An 18,187-nucleotide genomic window follows, 5' to 3' on the forward strand; every position below is an offset into this window, starting at 1 on the left:
TGGATTTTTTCCCACACTTTCGCATAGAAAAAACACAGGATTCTTATAGTACACATCATAAATATGCTTAGGTGATTTTGAGAAGGACCTTTGATTGTAGGCATTTTTTTACAAGAAACCTAAAGGATCCGACCAGATGACGAGTTGGATGTTGAATAAAATACAACTCGCTGATACTCTCCACCTTCAAAGATGCTGCCAATGGTCTTTTTGGCTACATAATCCAAAATAAGAAATGTTATTTTCCGTCAGGAGGAGTGCTCTCTCAATTTTTTCTGTCACCCTAGGAAATATATTCTACACGTCGTTACTTGTTGCTCCTACTCTACTGAAATGACAGTCCGAATATTTCGGACATATTTTAATTCCGGACGATATTTAAATGCGATGCATTTCTCATCAGAAAGTTTTTAATAGCCGGTTTTTCTATTTTTTTAAAAAACCGGCGTTCTCAACAGGGATGTTATGAAAACATGAAGCTGACGTCACTTGGATAAGAAACATGTTATTCAGTTGCTGGATAAAACAAAACAATAAAAGAGTTAGAGACATAAAAATTAAAAAAAAAATAAAAATAAAAACTTGGTCCAAAATTCTAACGGGATATTTATTGATTTCTTTTACTCGTCACACTTTATAACTAGTCTCGAGTTCTTATAATCTTCGCGCGACAACTTTAAAAGACTCCAGGTATTCTGTTTATTTTTAGAATAAGTACTTCTGTTGTTGGGAACAAGCTATTTAAGACAATGAATGACAGACAAACCTTCATGTCACGTGCATTATAAGATGAAATATTTTCTAGTTTACTTTCAAATTTAATAAGCTAGAAAGGAGAGTGAAAAAACACAGTTTGCACATGGATAACAATACTGGTAGTGTTCAACTCACCATTATAGTTACTAAAGAAACTAATTCATAGTCAATGATGTCTCAGGAATGACAAAGCACCATTGGAACTGTGTGTAGAACAAGTATTTTTGTCAATCGTGTTTTCCCCATCAAAGAAATGAGGAACAAACAACTCGTTTTCACACCGGAATATCAGGACAACTACGTATACTGATATCTAGTTGTACTTCTGCATCAAATGGTTTATAGTAATCGAATTCCAACAAGATTAGTAACATTGAACTACGGAGAAGGAAAAGTTCTAAGATGGCTGGAAGTTCTGCGTCTGATAAAAGAGATGCTACCTTTTCGTTGATGTACTTTAATGGGATAAATTTTCGCGGGGATTTAATTTCGCAGTTGAGCTCATCTGCGAAGTTGTACAATTTCGCGGACACTTATTTTCGCGGATGAGGGTTATTTTAATTATTCGCGGGGACTTAATTTTGTGGACGAGGTCTTAATAGCAATTTATGAAAAAGGGTTTGTCAAAAGAGTTCGGGGCCGAATGGCTCTGTCTCATCGACCCTCGTTACACCGGTCATTTCTACACCGACCAAGACAAAGTGTAATTTTGCATTTTAGTTCAAAGCTCTTTCAATACAACTATAACGTCCAATAAAATAAAAACATCATTTTCATCTCCAGAGATTGGTTCATATTCTACTTCTTCATTTATCCACTACTATCTCACTTCGTGGGGTGTAAGCAACTTTTAATTGTTCATCCGTAAGGCTGGGAAGAGAACTTAAATGCGCTTGATCATCTGCATTAGAACCTGGGAGCAGAGGATCGATATCCTGGAAATGTAAAGTGATTGGAGACCTTTTATACCAGATTCAGGCGCTTCAGTATTACCTGCTAATTTCCAGGCGTTTTTCCACCTTCTTTCTTCATAAATCCACCATCCAATGAGCTTCAGGCGGATAAGTTGCAATGGGACGGTGATGTCTTGCAACGATTTAACTTCATCTGGTTGCAGACCAATCTGAGCAGTATATCAATTCGTAAACTTTCTATGCGCGTGCATCTTTGTTTAACCGTTTACGGTCAAATCCGGAGGTTGGAATAAGTGTGTCATATTAGCAGGAACGCAGACGAATTCAATATTTTCTTTCACATACAGATCCAAGACTTCTTTCGTCACTTGTCCAGTAAAGACATCCATATTGATTAAGGCTTTTTTTAAGAAAAATACAAAAACAAAATTATTAACGACAGAACTGATAGACATTTATAAATATCTTTAGATACACACTCGTATATAGACTTTTGTATAGTTAACATACTTCTTTACTATATTTGATATCTACTTTAATATTATTTCTGTCTTTCTTGTTGCTTAAAAACGGGACTTGGTGATAAGGCAACTCATGCCTTCTTTTTGCTCCAGCCATTTTTGTAAATATTAAAAGAAATTAAAACCTGTAACATTTATATAACGGCGAAGGGGTGCTGCATACAATAGATTGAATAATCGATTTTGGTATGCTGTGTTGTTAACTGTCTTGAGTTTGCAAGCGGGCAATACGGGTTTTCAGGCATTTAGCTTAGCGCTCTTAACGAAGGACCGATATGGAGCGGTATTGCCCGTCGTCAAGAAAAATGGTAGCTTAAAATGTAAACAGGCGCGAAAAACAAGTCTTAAGAAGTATTGCAAATGATTATATATCTAACTCCCACAATATATTTATCGATAAAAACATTTTCATAGGATAGAAACAATAAATGTCAAATGGTTTAAGAGATAAAATAACCAGATTTAGCCACATTCTGTCTGGATGCTTTTTCAGTATGTCTAGTTAACTAACAAGCTACATAGTCCATAAAGAACGATGATCTGACATTCAGTTTTATCCAAAATATTAAATACAGGACCACGAAATTATAACATATACGTCTTCCCTCAATCTCAGACTCGTTCTTTAGCTTTTTGGTTACTCAATCAATATAAAACTTGTATAAATCCATGTTATTCTTGGCCAGTAATACCTAGTTAAAAAATTTACTTCAATATTCGCTGTAGTGGCACATTTAACTTTACACATTATTCTGTTTCGAACATCGTAATGTTTTGTTTACATGGATTCATTCTATAGGGACTTTCACATTCTGCATAGAGTGTTTGTATTTAAACAGGACTATTTCAAATTTTGACCTTGAGTGTGAACGAAAGTAGTACTAGTGAATTATATTATTATAAGAACACTAAACTGAAATTCTTATTTCTCTTTTTTTGTAACTTTGACGGTTAACAAATACAATAATAACCTATTACCCCGGACTGTACCGAAAATATCGTCCTCAGTCATTGTACCGACCTCGCAAGCTCGGTCTGCACTTAGACCTCGGGCGATATTTTGTGGTACAGTCCGGGGTAATCGGTTATTATTGTATTATTACAAACTGTACAGTGTGGAAATTTTATAATAACCTGTTTTATAACTTAGTAAAATATGTTGGATTTTTGTTAATGTTTAATACATTTTTTCCATGGTTTAATTCTGGCATGTTAAAGTAAGTATATAGTTTTACAAGATTTCGCTTTTTTACGTAACGGTATATAGAAGACTTCGATTTTGTTAGAAATTTTTTATTTTTTTTTATTTTTTATTTATTATTATTATTATATTTTGCACATGCTCATAATCTTAGACGTTCTGTTTCAGTGGATATAAATATAGAAGAATGCAGATTGTGAGTTTTAAAACTTCAAATTACTCTGTTGATGTTTTCGTTTGGTGTCCCGTACACGAATTCAACGAAACATTCAGTGGATTCTCCCACGGGTAAAATAAGTAATATTATTAATTTACTACATATATTTTCATAATGTGAAGCAAGTATCAGTGAAACTAAAGGAACTTCGAGATTTGGATGATTTACTAGCTATATTTGCTATAAGATTTGCATGATTTACTATATCAAAACAAACGAAGCAACGAAATATTTAAAACTAGTCGTTACCCGTGGAAAAATCCACGGGTTCGCCCGTCCTTGTTATACTGCATTGCGCGCGTCTCGCTACTAGCGCAGATAAGCTACCATTTTGCGTGACGGACAGACGTATACGGATATTTTAATATAGATATTAGCTCGAGGTTTCGTTATCATATTCTTATTGATTTTTTTAAGCATTGGTTACCATTGATTAGTTTTGGTGAGTTCTTCCGTGTTTTCGTTACGGGATACATTAATTAGGCTATATTTTCTTTTTTTGCACTATTATGTATGAAATCGGGTTCCTGTGATTCTGTAGACGTGCATCCTTACTGAAGAAATAGTTTCGATTTCTTTTATTTTAGCCCTTGTAAGTTAAGAACGCTTTCCTAGAATGGAAGTATAGAAAATGAAACTTCAATTTTTTCAAGCTTCTCGCTTTCAGATTCTTCTTATCTTTCCTGACTGCTACCGGCCATTTCAAAATAAATGTGCATTCTTCTTTTACAAAACAAATGTTTATAACTACAAGAGATGCAGTTCCAAGAGAACCTCCAATTCTTTGGAAAAACAATAAGATCTCCATCTTTTTATTTTATGTTTTTGACTACTTTTTGTAATGCATCTAAACTGAATAAGTAGACATTTCTTTCTTCTTTGATTTAATAAAAGCAAACATAAAGTCAAATTAGTTCCTGGTTTAAACATTTTGTAAACACATTGATTAAAACAATAGGTGCTAATTTTGATAGACAAAAAAAACCCAGTTGGATATCAAAATTTTCCTGGTAATGCATATGAAGTTAAATTAGTTAAGTTTCACTAGTCATTTTTGCTCTGAAATATCATTGGTGAATTATAAATTGCTAAAACATAACTGTTTTAAGTCTTCAAGTCCATAACAATCGCTTTTGTGGAGTTTAAAAACACACGAAGAAAAATTGGCCAACTTCAAGAATACTTGCTTTCCATCGCCAGTTAAAAGGTACAAAGAAGACACCACGTAAATATCACAATATGGTCCACGAGTTAAACTCATTAAATACTTTACTGTTAAAACACTTTACTGTTAAAATTTTTGCGGCACCTGGAGTGGAATAGAACAAATATGTTGTTTGTTGATCTGAGTATTTCTGATCTTTTTGTTAAGCTGGTTTCTGTTGCATTATATGCTTTTATTGTGATAGTAAATTCTGACAGTACATATTTAGCTACAGTTGCCGCTGGTTTTTCATCATTTCTCTTCAGTTATCATGGTTAATGACAATAGTGATATCAATTGAAAGATGTTTGGTTGTTACAAACCCAAACGCACGTTATAAAGGAGGAAGAATGCTTTTAACATTTTTAGTTTCCTTGGTTTTTTTGTGCTCGTTATAATTGCATTCTGAAATGGCACAAACTCTTACTTAACTCAGCCAGAAGAATTTTCCACTGAAATAAAAGGAAGAGCTTTTCGAGAAAATCTTAAGGTATCCTGGAAGATACATGAATTCACGGGAGTTGCTGGGAAGCTGTTATTTTTCATAGCTGCTGCCATTTTGCAATTATATTGTATTTCATTCGTAAAAAGTATAATTCAATACGAGGTAGTCGACAGTCTAGCTTAAACTACAGCGATCATTTGTCAAAAACAATTGCAATTTATTTCTTATGTTTACTTATCTGTTATCTTCCTACATTGATATTGTAAAGCCTGTGCTTAACTGGAATTGGCAAGGTCGACAGTCAGAGTGTATACCAAATACAAATCTGCTCTCTTTTGATGTACTCAAATAGATTTTTAAACGCGATTATTTTACTGCGTAGAAGTACAAAGATCAGACAAGTTCGTAGATAAGGTCAAACAGATTGTAATAAATATTAGTTTGAAGTATCAATACTAAACAATGGATGATTTAATTTGTACTAACTTCATCGCAACAAACTATGTTAAAAGATATTGCATTTATTAACTAATTTTACACTAGCACCAGTTTCTGTTTGGCTCGCATACAGAAACTGGTGAAATAAACTGTGTTTGTTAATATAAGACATATAACTGAAATATGCATCAAAATAACTTTTCTTTTATCACTCTAATAATTTTTGCATTATATTTATACCAACTTGACGTCTAGAGCTGTAATCTTCTTAATCTCTGTGTTAAACGAAACACGATGTCTTGTAAATCCTATCGTGTTTGCATATTTATGTTAAAACGCGTTTTTTTGCTTTCGGACCATTTTATTCTATCTTTTGTTATACATTAAGGACATCTTACTATAAAATAAACCGTTGCAACACATTCTCTGGCATAAGGAGGCTTTAGAATGGATTACACAATTCTAGTTATTCTCAATTACTTTTAATTAGGGCAAGACCATTTTTGTCGAATCCTTGTAACATTTCAGCAAGATGTTGGTAAACTTAAAAATGTTATTAGAACTTTTGACAGTATAAAACATATTGACACAAATTTACTTGCCATAAGTACATATATAATTATTTTAATAAACACACAACAAGTTGTGAGAATTTTTCATATTCCCTACTCCAATTTCACGGGGTGGGAAGCAATGGGGGAGGGTGGTATTTGGGGTGGATTCCACCACTAACTTAATTCTTTATTACGACTCCTAAACACACTGCCCACAATAGGGCTGAAAATGGGTTTCTTTTATTATTTTTCAATTTGGTAACTTTTATAAATTTTTAAAACCCAATCATGTCAATTGCAATGGCAACCGTGTTCCTAAATGTTAACTAATCCCATATTTTAATTAATCCAATCGAGTTGTAAATAGTCAGCGATAAAACATGTGCTGCTTGAAAATTGATGAAGTCATAGCAAAATTAATTCAATCCACAATTTAGTCAAAAAAGATAAATAGAGTAAATGTTGAGAAACATAAATTCAGTGCCTAACTTACGTCATGAAAAACACTCTCCAATTGTATGGAAATGTTGTTAAATGTGAATCAATTATCTTTGTAGGATATTGAAATATGTATTGAATTGAAATCAGTTTTACTTACAGAATAGTTGTTTCACGCAAAAAGTTAAGCAAAAAAGTTTGCAAATAATCCTAAAGCTGAAATTCTAAGCTTTTTTTACAAGTTAGAGCATACGTGACTGATCATATGAAGAAGCACAGGTGCAAAAAGGTCGGCCAACGGCAAAAATAATGTGTGGATATAAATGATTATTTCAAAATAACAAGTTCCCCTTCCAGAAAGTAATTTGTAAACGAGAAATAAACTTGTGTGTGCTTTCGTTGTAATGTATCCAATTATGATAACATATATGTTATCATAACTGGATACATTGTAACGAAAGAACATGCTCTACACTTTTGTAAACAAAAAAAAGGAAGGTATATAATTATAATCATATTCCAACATATTGGAAATTCGGTATATTTACATTTACAACTGAGCACTTTTAAAATTTGAAAAGTAATTGCTTTAACAACAAACTTTTCATTCGGAAATTAACCAACCAAAGAATAAATGCAATTGTTTATCAAAACCAATCATAATCGCAGATTTCAATTTACGAATAATTTATTCGCTGTCAAAGATTAAAACTAACTTTCTATACAGACACCTGCCAGAACCACGCTGTTTGTTTCAATAGAATCTCAAAGAGTTGCTTCTCCTTACAGAATGTATTTAAAATATTTATAATCAGAATAAGTAACTGTTAATTTTGAAAATAACAATCACATAATAACTAATAATTAATTTAGATGAAAAAGTAAATATCTAAAAAAAATACCTGAAAAATATCTGAAAATTATTTTGAATTTTTGTAAGCTAAAATTATTGCTGTCAATCGTCGTTTAAGGCATAAATTGTAATTGTCATGTGACCGACTTTATTCGTACTAAGTGTTTTTAACTACTCAACTAAGGGAGGTTATCCAAACTCTTAAAATGTACTAATTGCAGTCACAAAAACATGACCATTTCCCCTATATTTCGGGGCCTTTGTGGACCCTGATGTGGATTCTTCAGTAAACCAGCGTTATTTGAAACAACAACTAGCGTACAGTACCGAAAAGGTAGCAGTGCATCAGTTGAATCTTTTTTACCACAAAAATAACCAGAAGAGTGTAATTGTTTCAATAAAATTTTAGTGAGAGGTTATAATTACAGAGTTTTGTTATGTTTTTTGCTATAAATGCAGTTTAATCTAGCCAAATCTATGCTTTTCTGTGTTATCTTCATCTACTAGCTAAAAGTAGTAGACACAAGCAAGTGTTTGTAAATGGGACAACCTTCCAAAAGATTTTCTGACGTTTTTTGTTTCTATTTTTAATGTAGCAGGATTAGCTGTACATTCGAGTGTCAATGTCACAGCAGTCTCGATAGACTTTTTAATGTTTAGGTGTGGTTAGATTACACTCGCAGCTATTTTTTGATCACGATTAGCTTTAGAACTTCCAGTAAAAGCTTTTTTTTAAAGGCATTACGCCCCTAAGAACGTAACACATATTACTGTAATAAGCGTTCACCCTGTTTTCGCTCTTTGTTAATTATTTTACTTTTAATAAAAATTGTGGTATACAAATTAATGAATGCTTTTTGACTATTTTTTTATTCATTTAAACCGATAAACTGCAAAATACAAAATTGGTGGTGGCCGTGTTAGCTAGCTGCATGAAGGTGACCTCAGGCAGGACCGGACATATTCTGTAATTTTCATAAGATTAAATTTTGATTTATTTTTTGTTGATATCGTCATTGAAAATTCAAAATATCTCTTAGCAGATTATTAATGCTTATACATGACTGCGGTGGCAACAAGTATAGTGGACTTTCCGAGATATATATTTACTTACGAAAAACGTCCGAGCAACGTATACAAGCATTAAATCCTGAATTGAATTGTAACTAAATATTAAAAGGCTAAATTCATTATTTTCAATATACATTTATCAATATGTTTTTTTTTTTCACTCTCATTTCATTGGAACCTTTGAAAATGAAAACATGATGTTGCCTAAAAATATTTTGATCGTTTTAATGGTAAGACATTTTTTTTCTTTTTGTTTCTTTCTAGTTTTTGTTCTTCTTTGTCAAAAATGAATTCACTTTAGACATTGGGAACTCGCCATTAAAAAGTTACACATGTTGTGATAATTAAGAAGACAGATTTATATCGTGAAGTTGTATTTTACTTTAAATATTTTATTTTAACTTTTACTGTTAAAAAGGGAAATTTTTTATTTTTTATTTCACCTTTATAATACTTCCTGAAGGCTCCGCATCCATTAGGCGTCTAACTGGCGTTAATCCTATCTGTATCCTGCGCATTAAAATACTTGTCGACGTTCCAAACGTTTGTTTTTGTCCCTTCATTGTGCAGAATACAATGTAGAAGCAACAAAACAACATGCAGTCTATAAAATTATCCAGAAAATCTTATTTTACAACTAGCACCTGACAGGTGTTAACTGACGCGTAGTAAACGTAAGTAATAAGAAAGGTCGTTATAAGTACGGTCTGAAAAAATCATAATAAGCATGATTCACTTTTTTTTAACAGGTAGAGGTGATCAAGAAAGTTGATGCATATCGTAAGTATATCTTATTTATGATCAAAGTAATATTGAGGTGGCAAGGGAGATTACACCCTTTTATAACATCGTACTGTTAAAACCCATATTTAATATGTATATTTTGTTCTAAAAGGATCGATATCTTTTAGAGGAAAAAAAATGTTGCATCGACATCAATCACGTTCAGTAATGAATTAACTAGTCCAAAGCCCGTTGATAATCCACGGGAATTCACCCGTCGCTATTCGCAGCTACCATTTTTGGCTCACGAACAGAAAGTTATAATATAGACTAGTCGTTAACCCGTGGAAAAATCCACAGGGTCGCCCGTCTGCAAATTACACGCTACTTTGAAACTAAAATGCACTAACGTACTTGGCGTAATATGAAACCCAACAATGTCTCACATTTTTTTTAACACAGAAAGTCACATTTCAAACGGTACAATGTTCGCTGTCTGTGAGTGGCAGTTTGTAGCAGCGAATTGGGACAGGTGAATCTATAGTATAATACCCGTATACGTCTGCCTGTCATGCAAAATGGTAACCACAGTTGCGAGACACACGAAATGCGCTAAGTAAAGGACGGACGAATCGTTGGATCTATTCATGGGCCACTGACTAGTCCCTGTGATTTTTACCAGCGGCTCAAGGCTAGGCACTACAAATAAGATAGAAAAAAAAATATTTATTTAATCCACTGTCGCGTCGAAATACGTTGACCAACACTGTTCTACATAAATTGTTTATGAACTGAAAACGCTACTCAGGCTACTGTCATGGATGAAATATTCGTGGGATGTTAGGTGGCTTAAACATTAAAATAGGTTTATAGAATTTCTATATTGCTACACAAAGAATTTAACTTCAGGAGAGGTGACTGTCACCTCTCCTTCCCCTCCTATCTCCATACTTTGTTATATTCTGTCCTGAAGACATTGCTGACTTTAAATTGAAAAATAAAAATGAAAATAATGTCAAAGAAAAAGGAAAAGGCACATCTAAGCACCAGTGCCGTGAAACTTTTAAAAGGAATATAACTTGACGCAGCTGCAGTGTTGCAATAGAGGAAAAAAATGGTGGCTATCAATATCTGCTTATGTCAGCACTGTTTCTGTAAAGTCATCTAAAGACTAAAATTTTTCGAAAATACCAGTGTTTAAATCCCAAAAATAAAAAACCCATTTGTTCCCGAACAAACCTTTAACAGTCTGTTTAAAGATTATGAAAGACAAATAAAGGTTATTTAACATATTTTCCCGCTTCTACTTATCTTACATGACAAAATTCGAAAAGTCGTCAAAAATATCCGAATTTTCCGGCTTTTTAAGTATAATCCCGAAAAATTTGAAATTGGGCTTTTTACTTCTGAAAACGTTATAAAATGATTCCTCTTGATCAAGTTATGTTATGGTGAAAGTTTGAAGTTCTAATCACAATTCTAACGCGGATTACATTTTCGAGTGACAACTAAATCTAGCTCTGGCAAGCGTGGGAACTAAAAACTTGTCAGACAGGTTTTTAACAGAATATTATGAAAACTCAGTAACTATTATAGTTAAAAGCCACATAGCAAAAAAGCGTTTATTGAAAATAAAGTGCAAGGGAAGAGACGTATGCGGCAGAATGTCGGCTGAAGATTAATATGCATTATTTCACAGTTATAATGGAGCTTTTGTATCTCGAGTACCAACAGAGTATTTCTATTATTAAAATGCACCAAAGAGTTACCTTAACACAATGTTTGTAAAATATTTTGGTTGGTAATTTACCTTAAGCTTTTTTGGAATTTTAGCACAATGCGTCAAAGAGGATGGAATTCCAGTTGCTGCAAGAATTTATAGCAGAAGTGCTAGTACTATGAATGAATGTTTAAATGATTGCTATAGATACCAAATGGAACATAATAATAACTTCTACAATGGGATATCTTATCACCCAAACGTGTGCAGATGCTTGGCTAACATGACGGATATCATACCCATAAGTCCAAATGGAACAAAAACATGCTTTTTCGGACCTCGTGTTGAAGGTAAGAGAATGTTGCTAGAAGGCATAAAGTAATTAGGAGAAAAAAACGAAAAGCAGGTAAAAAAATTAAAGTTGGAAAAACTTTAAAACTTTAAATTTTGTGTCTTTTAAAAAATACTGGTAACAAACATTTAGTTCCTTTTCTCCAGTTGTCATATGAAAATAAAACGAGAACACCATTGTAGTCAACGCGGTGAGAGGAGTTTGTTTGGTAACTTTTGTGGCGTCGTAAATTTACGACTACAATCTTTGTGATATAAGAGGCTTCTTAAACAACAAAATAGAGCTCTTTAATATTACCACAATGATCCCCGACCTTTTATATTGCTTTTAAATTCTATTCCGTTTAGTGCTATTTTATGCATCGCTAGCATGTCTTGTAATGAACAGCATTTGATATACAGTTGCCAAAACTGCGGGCCGCAAATGAACATTTTACACTACACGCCGCTAGGCGTTGTAAAGTTAGACTAATAACATGCTTCCATTCTTTAGAGTTATCACTGACTTTACTGGAATTGCCGAAACAATATGAGATTGAAGCGGGAACAACGTTTGAGCACGTCTTTAGCATGTCATACACTAATATGTTTAATCCTTCGTATCAAACACTCAATATAGCATCCATGCCTAACAAAAAGAGGCGGCGTAAGTATGTTAGAAAGTATGTTAGAAATGAATCTAAAGTAACAACATGTTTTAAATCGATTATGTTGATATTAAAGTCAATGTTTAAATTAGTCTGGCAAAGAGTAAGCCCATATAAAACCAATTAGTAAATGTTCCATATCGCTGCTTGGTGCTTGTACTGCGCAAAGCTATAATTCCATTTGTGTAAAAAACTTGTTTTTACTCTCATCCGTTTACGGAGGACTTTATTGGTTTAGTGTTTTTTCTGTGTTGTTTTTTTTTCTGTAGAATAAAAAAAATAACTTCTCGTCTTTTCCTGGCGTATTTAGGAATCCAAAATGGCGATTTCAAAGCGATACGTAATTTTTGAAACATATGAAGGATTTTTTTTTGTAAGAAAGTTTCCTGTGAGTATATTCTAAGTTGCTTATTTCTTTCTGTATAAAAAGATTTATATTTTTAACATCCTTTTAAAAAAGATAAAAATAAAAAGCATTAAATTAATATTAGGCCGTCGGCTATGTTCAATAAAAAGCTCTCTAGAATAATTTTCGTTGCCCATATTTGGTGACCAATATTTTTTTGGTTAAATCAGCGTTTTGGGTTGTACTGATTTATACTATCGATGTTACCAATTTCGATACCCCGCAGTTTTCGTGTAATTAAGGGTTTCAAAATGTGCTTTCGTGTGATATAGTGCATTATCGATTTTACGCGTTTCTAACTAATAATAACATTACAACAAAGCCAAAACTTTTCTTTTTAAAAAGTACGTACAACTAACTTACTTAATGCAAAAATATTTAAAAAAAATGCATTTAACAAGCGATTATTCCTTTATCGTGTGATATCGTTATGTATCGATACTCGATAACATGAAAAAGCAACATTTTGGCTGTAAATGGACAAAATTTTGTCGCCATTAGTTATTATATTCTTGCCTAAGCCTTTTATGATTGTTAGAAAGTATAATATTAAGAATGTTAAGTCTCAGAAGATCATAGCGAAGATCTTAATGCTACCCGATAAAATAAAATGAAATTAAAACGCTGCTTTCATATATTAAAAAACGTTAAAATCTATGTCCTCATCGCTCTCTGAGTTGTTATCAGATGATTCGGTGCTAGTACCATCAGCTTCAAGAGGGTTTGCGTTTTCACAGTTTTCACATAAACATAAACTGGAGCACTCAAGACCGTTTTTTCTGCAACCACAAGCATTGTTGGTGCATGATTTTTTGCATTGGCACGTTGTTGTTTGAAGTAATGCTTGTGTTGCAGGTTTTTGATCGAGCCATTTGATTACAAGCGAGCTGTTATTCAACGTCCAGCCATGGTCGGTTATGCTAATATCTGGAATGAACTGAACAGTGCGTCATTTTCAGATAAAAGCTTGGTATATAGCTCTTAAAAGATGGTAGCGCAAGGCATCGTCTGTTGGTGGCAAAAGATCTTCGCTGTATTTTCCATGAGTGAAAAGGTACAATCTTGTACTATTGATTGTTGAAGATACTGTCTGAGAACCGTATAAACTGCAAACAAAGACAGCAGCTTTATTATAGCTCTCTTCCGTAGCATCTGCTACATCTCTGAGGGTTGAAAAAAATCTATGTAAAGTGGCTTGGTTTTCATTACGTCAAAGCATTTCTTTTTTCCTTTTCCATGAAAGGAGCTAACTGAATCGCAACCTGTAAAGGCGTGATGTTCATATGCTATTTTCGTTAGATTTACATTAGAAGAAAAAGTAGAAGTTTCTTTTTTACCCAATTTAAAAGACATCAAATCATTTAAAGGAACATCAAGACTTTTTCTTTGTGATCTTTTTATTGATGACACACTTGTTTGATTGTCTGTGACATTATTTTGAATCATGATCATGTTGGTGATGTGTGTTTGCTTCTCAGTTTCCTCAGCAAAGTCAGCATTGTTACAACAACGGTGGGAAATTTCTTGCGATCGACGTTTTCTGGTAAATCAGACGAACGCAAGCTTGCTTTTTCCGCCAATGCAGTATCATGACGTTGCACAGAGGAGTAGGAAATGCAATGGTCAAAACCATTTAAAATATTAATCAACTTGGAGCTACCAGTTAGTTGTATTACAGCCATCGACAAGGCCATTGATTTAGGTGTAACTGTTCTCCCATTTGTCGCGTTATAAATCAGATCTTGTGATAGCAGCAAAATGATTCGATCGTCTTTCACGTCCTTGATGTTAATGCGTGTCTCAAAATTAGGTTCGTCACTCATATTGAGTAGCCAAGCCATGAAATTGTACAGTAATGGAGGAACAAATTCTCGAACATCTCTTTTTACGATGAACGATTCTGACGCCTTGATGACATTGCGCAAGTAAAATGCTGCATGGTAGAGATAGTTGCTCGGAATCCCTCGCGTCGCGTTATCACCCCACTCACTTTCGTCGCTGGAAGAACTCTCTGATGTTGTACCTTCACTTTCTGTTATATCTGCAGATTCTAACATGTCCCCCGCCTCATATTCTTTTAGATAGACATTGTAGCTCTTTCTGCGAAATTTTGGGCGATAGAAGACGAGTTCAGGGAAGTCTTTTTGTAACTTTAACCGCAGTCTAGAAGCTTTATAATTGAAAGTATTGCTACCCTGTCTAGCAGCAATATATCTAAATTTTCTAACCAGAGTAGTCATATTGACAATTTTTTTTTTCTTCTATTAATTCCATTTTGACATAAGTTTCACAAAACATCTCATAGCAAGACTCGCACTGCGTCAAATTATTTTGTTGATTTTTAACATAAAGCTTATAGCAGGGTTTATGATATTCTACTTCGAGCGCAACACAATCTTTTTCTCTCAGCACTGTCAAAATTCGCTCGTCATTATTAAATTCAGCCGCAGCCTTCAACTGACCGCATGTCAGTGTCTCAGCTCGTGAATAGTTATACGAGTTCGCTTGCCACTAATCTAAAAATAAATTGTTTCGAATATTATTCGATCATTCGATCGTTCGAATAATGTGCTATAAATAAATATTCTTACTTTTTCAGTTTTATAAATGATATTCTTATCACAAATAATACACTCCGAGGCTAGAACATGCTTCGATCTTTCAGAAATTTTCGTAGGCTGAGAAATTCTGCAACTTTTTCTTGCAGGAGGTACAATATCATCTTTTGTTTTTTTGAATGCATAATTCTATGGAGAAATCGAATTACAGAAAGAATACATATAAAATATAGCTACACACAATTAAACTAACTCTGCAGCTGAAATCTTTAACATCACAAACCCTAGAAATTTCAAGTTCCTTTTGTTTTTTATCTTTCGTTCGTTTTAATTTATTGATGTTGGTAAACAACTGATAACATTTTCTGTGATAACACAGAGGCGGAAATTCCTTGTTTTCTAGTTCCTTTTCTTCACTCTTGGGAAATACATCGTAAGAAGTTTGGGCAATTGCACACTCTACGCTATTTAATTTAATCCACTCTTTCCTAAATTCTATAATTCTACGCAATCCTACACTACTACAACGTTCAAGGGTTTCGTTTACTACACAATCCGAATGAATAAAACAAAAGCTTTCGTTTTCCATTTCTCTTTCGCGCTCATTCAAGTTTGTTTACTTTGTAAATCGCGTGGTCAGCATTTTTTTCAAAATGATATTTTACCAACTGAAAATCGCAGTGGGCATAATAGATGGTGGTTCTTAGATCAAAACAAACTGCTAAATAGGGCAGAGAAAGACGTGTCAGATCGTCGAAAATCTTGTCATTATAATTGTATTTTTTGAAAAAACTGCTGGTTTACAGAGTTGGTAGCATCATTTTTTCTCGTATAGAACATTGTCTCTATGAACTTTTGGAAGAAAATATCGGTCACCAAATTTGGACAACGAAACTGAACGATATTGTTGCATAGCCCACGGCTTATATCCCATGAAAAAGTTTTATTTTTTTATGTTTGAGTTTTAACGATGTGATATTTTTAACACATTTTTGAATGCACTGTTCTAATTACAAATTTATGTAATTCATTCTTCGTGAGTCAAAGATGGTAGCTGCCAGTAGTTACCATCTTCGGTTGAACTTTTCTTTAGCGTGGTTCACACGAGTCCTAAAGTTATTCTAATCGTATTGCGTATGATGAATTTTCATAAATTTGTTCCCGTGTGAACTTTAGCAGGTATCGGATAAACTTATGAAAAGCTGTCTTAGAATAGTGCTTGATTATTTTTTAGAAACAAAAACTTTTGAATTTAAATTCTATCTATATTATAATGCCTGTATACGTCTGTCCGTCCGTCTGTCTGTCTGTCACGCAAAATGGTAGCTTAGCTGCGCAATAGCGAGAAGCACGCAATGCGGTATAAAAAGGACGGGCAAACCCGTGGATTTTCCACGGGCTAACGACTAGTTTTAGAATAATGTGCGGATTTGTAAATTTTATAAAGGATTTTTAAAAAGATGAGTGAGTTGATTTTTAAAATTGCAAACGAAAATAAAGTAAACTTCAGCAGGTATCGGATAAACTTATGAAAAGCCGTCTTAGAATAGTGCTAGATTATTTTTTAGAAACAAAAAGTTTTGATTTTAAATTTTATTTTAGAATAATGTGCGGATTTGTAAATTTTATAAGGGTTTTTTAAAAGATGAGTGAGTTGATTTTTAAAATTGCAAACGAAAATAAAGAGAAAAGAGCTACAAGTAAAAATATTTTCCCAATACAAGAGAAAAGGTTAGCCGAGCAAGTAAGATTTTACTCGGCAATGCACGACAAATATGACCATGGCAGTAGTTTACGACTTTTGGGCCAAGGGGCGAGGGAGAGTTTCCAAAGCAAATTTAACGAATTTTACCAAACGTTTTTCAAAAAAAAAGCAATGGTTAAGGTGAAGAGAGATAAGCAAACAAAAAACAAGCAAAGAAGTTCTACACATAATGCAACAGAACACTCGTGTAGACACCATCTTTAAAAGCAAGATAAACAAACCAACAAGGTGGGAAATTACCAAACAAGACTTCTGGGAATTTTGTAGCGCGTCCGCGAATTTCGAAATTGAATGTCTAGGAATAAAAAATTGAATTTCGAATTTTGAATCTCGGAATAAAAACATTTGTAATTTAATTATTTTTTTTAAATTATGAAATAATAAAATAAATAGAATCGCATCTGAAAAGCAAATTCCAGGATTGGCTGCATTAGCCCTGGCATTCCGATCCAAGTCACAAGGAACGAGATGTTATACAAAACGCTTGGAAAAACGTAGCTGAGAACTTAGAATTCGCTGAAAATGGTAATTTGTATACTGTATTTGTATCTGAAGGGGAAACCTTTCCAAATATAAACTCTCTTATTTATATCTCTTTTAGGCTAAGCAATTATTTGAAAGTCTTAAAAAGAAAAACATCAAAAAGAAAAAGACTTAAAAGTATCAAAAAAATCTGGGACATCATTGCAGGAAGTTAAAAAAGCCGAAAATGCTCTGGAATCATATAAATGTCTATGCTGGTTGGACGATTTCATGGCGCTCAGGGAAGGCAAATCAATTTTGAGACGTAACAGTGAAACTTTTCATTCATTGACAGTGAAAGAGAGATAGATAGTGACAACGAATTCACTCCAGAAGGCAGTGAAAATACGGAAGAAGTTGAGGATGATGATGGGTCAATTTCTCAAGAAAGAAAAATTATTAACAGCAGCATTTCTGATACAAAACTACCGTCAAAAAAGAAAGCTAAGTGCAACGAACAAACAAGATGATGCCTTTAAAGCTGCGGAGTTGACTTCAATGAAACATGTTAACAAGGCATTAGAACATCAACAAGTAAACAAAGATGATATGGTAGATCTGTTTTTAAAATCTCTTAGTGCAGACATCAGAGAGTTTCCTAAGTTTGATCAGTTAAAAGCTACCAATGATATCCGCCAAGAAGTTTTCAGATACAGCATTGGCCATTGCGATAGGCCAAGCGTGCAACCTTTGATGAGCTCACCAATTAAGCTCACTAATTAATTCTCCCCCATTAACACCAATTAACCAAGTGGCCAACACTAATTTGGCCCATATATGAGCGAGCTTTATAATATCCCATATCACACGAGCACTGAAAGCAATAATAAGAATATGGAAACAATACTATGGAAGATTAAAAACGTTAACATTACTGACTATA

At 33.5% G+C, this 18,187-nt stretch overlaps 1 protein-coding gene across 2 annotated transcripts in view; it reads left to right on the forward strand.

The window, feature by feature from the left end:
* Positions 1-7,628: 7,628 nt before the first annotated feature.
* The window catches only part of LOC130641016 (uncharacterized), a 33,983-nt gene continuing 23,424 nt past the window's right edge, over positions 7,629-18,187 (forward strand). Inside the window, exons 1-4 of one of the 2 annotated variants that reach the window (XM_057447647.1) lie at positions 7,629-8,842; positions 9,362-9,392; positions 11,169-11,405; positions 11,900-12,052. In XM_057447647.1, the coding sequence (XP_057303630.1) occupies positions 8,807-8,842; positions 9,362-9,392; positions 11,169-11,405; positions 11,900-12,052 (457 nt within the window). In that variant the 5' untranslated portion in view covers positions 7,629-8,806. The remainder of the gene's footprint in view (positions 8,843-9,361; positions 9,393-11,168; positions 11,406-11,899; positions 12,053-18,187) is intronic. The other variant, XM_057447655.1, reaches the window with a different exon arrangement.

This window comes from Hydractinia symbiolongicarpus, chromosome 1 (genome assembly GCF_029227915.1).
Source record: "Hydractinia symbiolongicarpus strain clone_291-10 chromosome 1, HSymV2.1, whole genome shotgun sequence".
Lineage (NCBI taxonomy): Eukaryota > Metazoa > Cnidaria > Hydrozoa > Anthoathecata > Hydractiniidae > Hydractinia > Hydractinia symbiolongicarpus.